Genomic DNA, 9,235 nt, shown 5'->3' with positions numbered 1-9,235 from the left:
GTAAGTGTTTTAGGAGGGGGGTGAGGAATTTTGGAAAATTCACCGGAGTCCACTTCAATTCGTCTTAACTTTCAAGAAAATGGATATTTTTTTTATGAAATTCTCTACAAATATACCTTGGACTATATAGATTCTGAGGACACAGCAATTTTGGGGGAAAACAATTGGGGGTTATTTCTGAGAACTGTTCCCCACTCGGGGGTGTTTCAGAACAAGTTGTCCATATTTGTTTCATTTTCTCCGTTTTGTACATTTGTGCATCTGTAGATTTCTACCATACACACACATACGTGTAATGAAAATAGTTCAAACGGGGAATTATTTCATTCAATATCACGTTTATTGTAGAGATTATATAACAAATTATACTTTACACTTCTCTATTTAACTGTGTGTATATTCCTTATCTTTGCTTCTGGTGTCTTCTGCCTTTCTATTAGAAACGTTTACTTGGGAATTTACTTTAAAAAATCATATGCAATGGATAAGTTGTCTTAATAACATATTTCTGTGTACCAGACCTTTAGCTGTTATTTTTAGCATAACGAGTTTTCTGGTAAGGGCTTCATTTGCCTTCATTGCCTGTTTGTTGCTTCAGTAGAAATCTATGGGTGCGTAAACGCACAAAGAGGACAAAAAGAAATAAATATGGACGACTTGTTCCGAAACACCCCCGAGTGGGGAACAGTTCTCAAAAATAACCCACAATTGTTTCCCCCACAAATTCCTATATCCTCACTATCTACATATTCCAAGGTATATCTGTAAAGGATTTCATTAAAAAATACCCATTTTCTTTGAAAGTTAAGACAAATTAAAGTGGACTCCAGTGAATTTTCCGAAATTCTCCACCCCACCCCTCCTAAAACACTTTTCCCACCAAATTTTATATATTCGGAATCTACATGATATAACACATATTCTTAGAAAATTTCATTAAAAAATATTCATTTTTCTGAAAGTTATGATCATCGAAATTCGGAGGAGCAGAAATCTGTAGTTATGCCTGAGTAGTGTCCCTTTAATATCACGCGAAAATTGATAAAAATTTGAGAATCAAAATTAGATTCATTTTTTTCATTTTATCTAGTTTCAGCTCATGAGCTGTGGCCATGCTGTTTTTTCTAATGGATAAAATTTTACGAAACCTTTGTTAATATATTCCCTTCACATTTCTCTTTCATATTAATACCAATGTAATAATTCTTGATCAAAATTAAAAGAATGGTGTGGATTCAAAGTGTTGATGTCAGGCATTACTACCCATCAGTCAAGCAGTTTGGTCTATATATTTTATCTTTTAACTTTTTGTTCTACTACACCAGATTTTAAATATTTTATGTAGCTTATCACTAGTCAAACATAATTCAATAAACTAAATTTGATTTCGATTAAAACTGAAATAGTGAGACTGCTTGGAAGAGGCCGACTGCGGCAAAAAAGCTCCGTTAAGAACATTATTCAACTACAGTAGCAGTTGAATGATAAATTGATAAATTCAGTATAATTTACAGTAAAAATTTGCAGTGTCATTTTAATTAAAATACTGATGGCCTCAGAAAAAATATAAAGATAAAATGAAATAGAGTAGATGAAATAAAATAAAATACAATAGAATAAAGCAGAGTAAATAAATAGGTTGAATAAAAACATCTGATAAAGTAAATATATAAAATTTAATTTAACTAGCATTTAATTTAAATTATAAGCTAAATGAAAAGTTGAAATACAATAAGGTTGCTACAGGAATTACATGTTATATGATGAGTTAAGAGAGAAGAATAAAATAAAATAAAATAAGACGAGGTAAACATACCAATTTAATTAAGGAAGCTTATGCCATATATTAATTATGTATTAGTAACAATAATGTGATAGAGAGCTATCTAGAGGTAGTTGTCTTACTGCATTTGAACTTGTGGTAAAATCTAAAAGTCTAAAAGAATCTATGAACACAAGAGGAGAATGCTTTGTGTTGTTTATTTAATAACTGTGCTGGGTTATGTAACAGTATTCATATAGATTCTTTTCAGCATAACCAACACAGAGCATTTTGGCCTTGATGTGAAGGACAGGAGTCAATGATGGAGTGAGTTATATTGTATGGTACATTTTTATTTCCTAAGGTAGTGTACGTGTTCATTGAGTAGCTTAGAGATGACATTGTCCCATAAAGTACTTTACTCTGTTTTTCATATCTAAATGAGTTTAAATGTGCTGAGTATCATTGCTTATGAGGTAGTATCAAAAGGTTCACAGACTAGTTATGCTTAATAAAAAATAACTTATTTAACATCATCTCCTTCAAAATAGTCACCTTGCGCACTTTTGGAATATAGCCTGCAAGTCATTTTCTATAAACAAGTTAAGGATCTTCAGCAATTCACTCTGGATCTCAACAACAATGTTAAAATGGCGACCTTTGAGCTGCATTTTCATCTTGGGGAAGAGATGGAGGTCAGCAGGTGCTAAATCTGGTGAATAGGGTGGGTGCAGAAGCAATACTATGTTGTTTTTGGCAAGAAACTCATGAGGAGAGCTCGATGACAGGGTGTATTGTCTTCATGAAGAATCCAATTCTTTGTGCTCCACAGATTGGTCACCTTCACCAAATATCCTCCCTCAAACACTTCAAAACATCGCAGCAGAACTCTTGGTTGATAGTCTGGCCCTGGGGGATGAAATTCTCAATGCACAATACCACATTTCCAGGCAGTGATACTCATGGTAGGTTTTCCAGATCACTGATGGGGTGAATTCTTGATGCACAATACCACATTTCCCAGGGTAATGTTTGTGGCAGGTCTTCCAGATCATTCATCATCTTCAAGTAATATTCTTTTGCTTTTAAAGCACCTGTACCACTCAAAACCTTGCATATGACCCATTGCTTCATCACCGTAAGTTTGTTGAGACATGCTCAATGCCATTTAGCAGACTTGCCAAGTTTAATGCAAAATTTCACGTTGGCTCTTTGTTCCTGTCCATAACAAAATTGCAGACTACAGCATATGCATGATCACAAAAACACAAATTTCAGGACTTTCTTAAGTAAACACAGCAATGTCATTTGGCACACTGCCTCAAGAAGGTTACTGCTAGCTCTCACTGTGCATGCAACCATATGCTGCCATCTGTTGGTGTGTTACAGAATTAGTCCAGGAACTTTTTTGATACCACATTGTAAAATTAACAGTAGCTCCCATATAAACCTTAGAGGAGTTTTGCTCTCTATTTAGGACCAAATATTTATATAATATCTTCTGCAGTAGGCTTGTAATTGATAATTATCCTGTATTTTGAAATTACAATTGGAACTATTTAGTTTAGGGATCTTTCTATTAAGTGTATTCGTGTAACTAGAATACATATGATGGGTTAGGTCCATTTGATTTGCTCTCCTCATATGTGCTATTTTCTATGTCATCCATGCCATTATTATAAGTATTGGTGATAGAGAACATAGCTATTCCTATCCACTGAGAGATCTTGCATGGTTGCCATGGTTGGTGGTGTAATCACTATTATTTTGTATATGCATGCACATGCATAGATGGATTAAATATGCTTATGTATGTTTGAGTGTATATATACATTACCAATGACATGGTTCTGGGTTCAGTCCCACTGAGTGGCACCTTGGGCAAGTGTCTTCTACTGTAGCTTTGGACTGACCAAAGCCTTGTGAGTGGATTTGGTAGATGAAAACTGAAAAGAAGCCATATGTATATGTGTGTATGTGTGTGTGTGTGTGTGTGTGTGTGTGTGTGTGTGTATGTATGTATGTATGTATGTATGTATGTATGTATGTATGTATGTGGGTGGGTGTATATAGGTGAGAGCTAGATCTACTCAGTACAGAAAATATATACTGATGCTCAAATGAATTTATATATGTATGTACATATATATGGCACACATCTCACACACACACACATCTTACCTTGCCGAGTCCATAATTTTTTGTAGGAGTGTTCACACAGATGAAAATCAGTTCCGCTTCCAAAATAGCTTTATCAACATCTGTAGAGAAGAAGAGATTCTTGTTGCGACATTTTCGAACCACTTCATCCAGACCAGGCTACAAAAATTTCAATAATAACAATGTTTTTTTACATAGTTATAAAGCCAACATTTTGAGAATGACAGAAATGATTTTACATTGCTTATGCCTTTCTCCAAGTTAAAACAAGTGAACCTTACTTCTTACTCTATAGCATTTTAAACAATGCTAGATAATAAACATAATGTTACTAATTAACACTAAATAGTACAAAACAAAATCAAAAACAATCAAATCACATTATTTTTGGACAAGTCTGCTCTCACTGATTTTGAAATTAAGGCCAAATTGTGATATTGTTATTTAGGGTACATGTTGAGAGAGCAATCCTTTCATGCCAGAACATTGCTTAGAAAGGTTCTAAAATAGCACTGTTCATGAACTACTTCACCATGGTTAACAGCAAAGATACAACCCGCAATAACTGTATGAGTGACCCAGGCAGCAATATTACAGCCACAACTTCATACGACACATACCGCAACTGGCTCTGCACCATTGCCACAACTTCTTGATACAGTATTTATATCACCATGTACAATTGACTACAAACTGCTATTTTTCATTCATGTGTCTATGAACATTCGTCTAACTTCTCATTTTAGACTTTCACTTTCTTCCTCTTCATTGTTCTTATATGTACTTAATACACACACAGATACACATACACTTTGTTCTCATGACAGCCTGTCATTTATTTTGTATACATGACACACACATGCTAACATACCAATAAAATCTCTCTCGAACATTCTAGTCAGTTGTGTCTCTTCTCTTTTTCCAACTGGCACATTACATGCATTATTACAGCCTTCTGATCTGAGTCGCTATCAGATGGTCACACCACACTTCACCTTGACCATCTATACTCTAGCCACTCTTTAAAACCTATGGGACCGTTCCACATCTCCTCAAGACACACATAATATGGTACATCACCCTCCCCCACCACTATTCTCCAGACATATAACAACACAACTACTTCAGCCCAACATAACTCCAAAACAACACTTTAAGTCTCTTGTTTTGGAACTTTATCCCCTTTCACATATGACATCAGAAAACATCAAATACAATCAATCATGATACTCAATAACATAAACATGAGACACCCCAGGATATAACAATACTACAACACCCTACAACACAGAGAAGACATAGTAAATAAAGCAAAATGATAGACATACTTTGACTACTCACAAGTACCTCATTTGTCCAGCAGAAATAATGTTGGAGACATTATAGATTATGCTAGTTCTTGTCTTGATCATCACAGGTTGTACTCAAAACACAACCAGACAAAAATACCAAAGAAAGATAATGTGCAACTGTAAGCAGCAAAGTTTGTTACCGCAGTAAACTCCAATCCATACAATTCCTGCCACTACATGAAAAATCACCTGCAAACTACCATACAAATACACAAGTACAATACCCCTGAACACTACCACAGCAGCATCAAACCAATGAGAGCCTTCATATGGGTGCCCAGCCTGCTAGAAATAGCAACTAAAATACCTTCAAATCACACCTTATGGTTCTGTGGTCCAAGATACCCTGTACATAGTGAAAAGATGGTATAGTCATGGTTGGATTATCTTTAATGTCTCAAGAGTTAACTTGAGAGTTAACAACAACTGCCTCTTCCTAAAATCACTTTTTCTTCCTTAAATATATCAGGGTAACTGTTGCATGGTCACCATACTTCTTGGAAATAGTAGCTAAAGCCCCTGCAAATATTGGTTTGAAGAATCTGATTTGTATGCCAGAAAATATCTGAAATATATATCACACTTCTGTTTTTCTCTTCAACCACAAACGTTAAACAGGTCATTGTTTAACAGCAGCAATGAACTATTTGAATAAACCTATTATCAAGTGCATTACAGCTGAAACCCTTTATTTTTCTTTTCTTTTCTTTTCTTTTTTTTTTTTTTTTTGCAGAAATCTGGCTGCTCTTTCTAGCAAGGAGTAACTGCATAGAACCTGTGACATTCATTCGTTCAGTACATTTTTGTAGATACTGTATCAGAAGAATTCAAAATTTTGTTCTTTATTTCATTTGTTGCTAACAAACATTTCTGTATGCTTAGTTAGGGTCCCAGTTGCTAAATACTTCAAGAGAGTGATGTTGAGCTTCTCCCTTCTGGAGAAGATTTCCATCTATATAGAAATGTACACATGATTATCTCCCATGTTTATTGAGGATAAAAATTACTCAAGTCATCAATTTTATTTTATCTCAAATTTGATTTTCCTTTGATTGTTTTATGCTCTTTGCATTTAAATATGTTTTCACCTATTTCATTGACAGACTTAAAAGTGTTGCCTGCTTTAACATCCCCAGAATGCTGTTAGTGAAGTTCACTGTTGAATTCGATATGACTGGGTCTTGGTTTTGAGGATAACTTCCTCTCTTCTTCCAATTAGCTTCAGAGGTCCGCCTTTAATTAAGTGATAAATCCCCATTTTTTGACAAACTGATAAACCTCTTCCCCACAAAACCTCCTGTTAATTATCATATGGATAGCATCTCAGACTAATTAAATATTTATTACACTACCTTCATCTAGTTATTCCCTGAAAAGACTACGAGTTCTCTCTCTCTCTCTCTCTCTCTCTTCCCCACACACTCTACTTTGTCAGATTGACAAATAAGAGACTGCTGTGTGTAACATACATTAATGTTTAGATCTAAGCATGTGGAGTCTTTGTTTGTCTTTTTCTCTTTCTACTGGAGTGTAATAGATATTTGCATGTAAAAAAAATTGAATGAATTTCGAAACTACCAGCTGAGTAACCAGAGCCAGACACTTTTACAAGAGGTTCTTATAATTCAAACAGAGTTAAGACCTTGTTTAGCTATGCCTTATCAATGTCATGTGCTTCAATGAATACCTGTGAAAATTAATCAGTCTTGGCAGAAGTCAGTAGAGGTAGTTATGGTGGAGTTAGAAATATTATATATTCATTGTGTTATGTGGAAGGTGGCAGTAGAAGACAAGGCAGGCACCTATGCATACTAAGACAAAGAGAAAGAAACAAACAAAAACAAAAGATTTAGTAGGAGAAAGCCAGATTGATAGAAAAAGAAAATGGGTAGTTAGGTATACATTAGAGAAAACTGATGAAAGTTTGCAGTTTGTTTACATTGTGTGTGATAATGGTGGGTTAAAAGAGGACCAGTTTAGAATAAATAGAGTTCCACTGACAACATAGAAGTACTAATAAATAAGCTACAGTACCTCGGTTAACATATTTTGCTAGAATCCAGAATTACAAGACGAGTTCACTTGTTATCTGAATTATTACAGTTCTGGCTAAGCTGGAGCACCATTACATACAAAAGAATAAAGTTGTTAACATCCACTTTTAATACACATTTGTATATTTCCAAACTAAGCAAGGAGGGGCATTGAAAGACAAAGAATAAACTAAGGAAAGACACCGAAGGAGAAAGAATAAACAAAGGAAATTGAAGGAGAAGGGACAAAAGTACACTGAAGTAGAAAAATAGACTAATGAAGGACAATGAAAGAGAAAGAATAAATAGTGAGACAAGATGACAATGATCCAGCCCTTATTTGTTGTTCTTTCTATGTTATGTCTATGTTATTGTTACTGTATTTTTATTCCAGCGTTAAATTACTGTATTATGTTACTGCATTATGTCTATGTCGTGTTAGTATATTATGTTATTATGTTATGTCAGTGTTATAGCACTGTATTATGTTTGTTATTTTTACTGCATTATGTCTTTGTTTATATTTAGTTTAGACTTACACAAACATACAAATTGATGAAACTTGGCTTAACAATCAGATTACTGTTGAACTAAAATAAATGCAATAGTTCATTCTATATTTCATCTTCTGCATCTGATGAATAGAAATTTTCTTCACTAATTAATATTAACTATTTATCTACAGATTCAACAAACTAAAATATGACTTCGATGATGTATCATTGAAAAATGGTTGAAAACATTCAGGGAGATAACCTTAAGTCTTGCTTATTAATTTTTTAATAATAATAAACTCACTTGAAAGGAAAAGAAAACTGAATCATTCATGCACGCATGCATGCACATTTAATGGGTTTCCATACATTCAGAAGATATTGGTCAACCCAGGGTTGTAATTGATGACACTTGCCCAAGATGTAACACACAGCAACTGAATCTGAAACCATGTCTTTGCAAAGCAAATTTCTCAAACATATAGCCATGCTGGTGTCTATCACAAATGTTTATTTTTTTAGATATTATTATGTTCCATGCTGGCATGGACTGGATGGTTTGATAGGATCTCTTGTGCTTTAATGTCTGCTTTGGTATGGTTTCTATGACTGGATGTCTTTCCTAATGCCAACCATAGACTGTTTTTTTTTTAATGCCACATACACATACACATATATTCCAGAGGTGACAAGTTCAAAAGGAGGTTATGTCCAGCTCCTTAGAATAAAAGATAAGTCTGAGAGTGAATAAAAATATTTAATCCACAACTGTTAATCTGACAAAATATCTTCTTTCATTTATGGCTCATCAAGAACTAAGGAATAAAATTTCAGAAGAACTAATTATAATGGTAACTGATGAATTTGTCTACAACAATTCATCTACAGCAATTCATCTATGGATACAATTCATCTACAACCACACACACACACACACACACACATACATACAAGCACACACACACACATACACACATACAATCATACACAGATGAATTGTAGACAAATTCTCCCTAGAACCAATTATAATGTATGATAAAAAGGAAAGAGAAAATAGGAAAATCATAAATGGCAGACTGTATGACGCATGTGTACGAACAGCCATGCTACATGGCAGTGAAACATGGGCTGTGACTGCTGAGGACATGCGTAAGCTCGCAAGGAATGAAACCAGTATGCTCCGCTGGATGTGTAATGTAAATGTGCATACCCGTCAGAGTGTAAGTATCTTGAGAGAAAAGCTGAACATAAGAAGCGTCAGTAGTGGTGTGCAAGAGAGACGATTGCGCTGGTTTGGACATGTGGTAAGAATGAATGAGGATAGCTGCGTGAAAAAGTGCCACTCCCTAACAGTTGAGGGAACCCGTGGAAGAGGTAGGCCCAGGAAGACCTGGGCTGAGGTGGTGAGGCAAGACCTTCGAACATTGGGCCTCA

General features: G+C 34.8%; 1 protein-coding gene across 2 annotated transcripts in view; it reads right to left on the bottom strand.

Moving 5' to 3' along the window:
• The window catches only part of LOC106872643 (UDP-glucose 6-dehydrogenase), a 253,811-nt gene that overhangs the window by 101,776 nt on the left and 142,800 nt on the right, over window positions 1–9,235 (bottom strand). For both annotated transcript variants that reach the window (XM_052969546.1, XM_052969547.1), the window contains exon 3: window positions 3,944–4,081. In XM_052969546.1, the coding sequence (XP_052825506.1) occupies window positions 3,944–4,081 (138 nt within the window). The remainder of the gene's footprint in view (window positions 1–3,943; window positions 4,082–9,235) is intronic.

Source organism: Octopus bimaculoides, chromosome 7, assembly GCF_001194135.2.
Source record: "Octopus bimaculoides isolate UCB-OBI-ISO-001 chromosome 7, ASM119413v2, whole genome shotgun sequence".
Taxonomy (NCBI): domain Eukaryota; kingdom Metazoa; phylum Mollusca; class Cephalopoda; order Octopoda; family Octopodidae; genus Octopus; species Octopus bimaculoides.
Note: the sequence above shows the minus strand (reverse complement) of the source record. Positions and strands in the feature narration are given on the sequence as shown.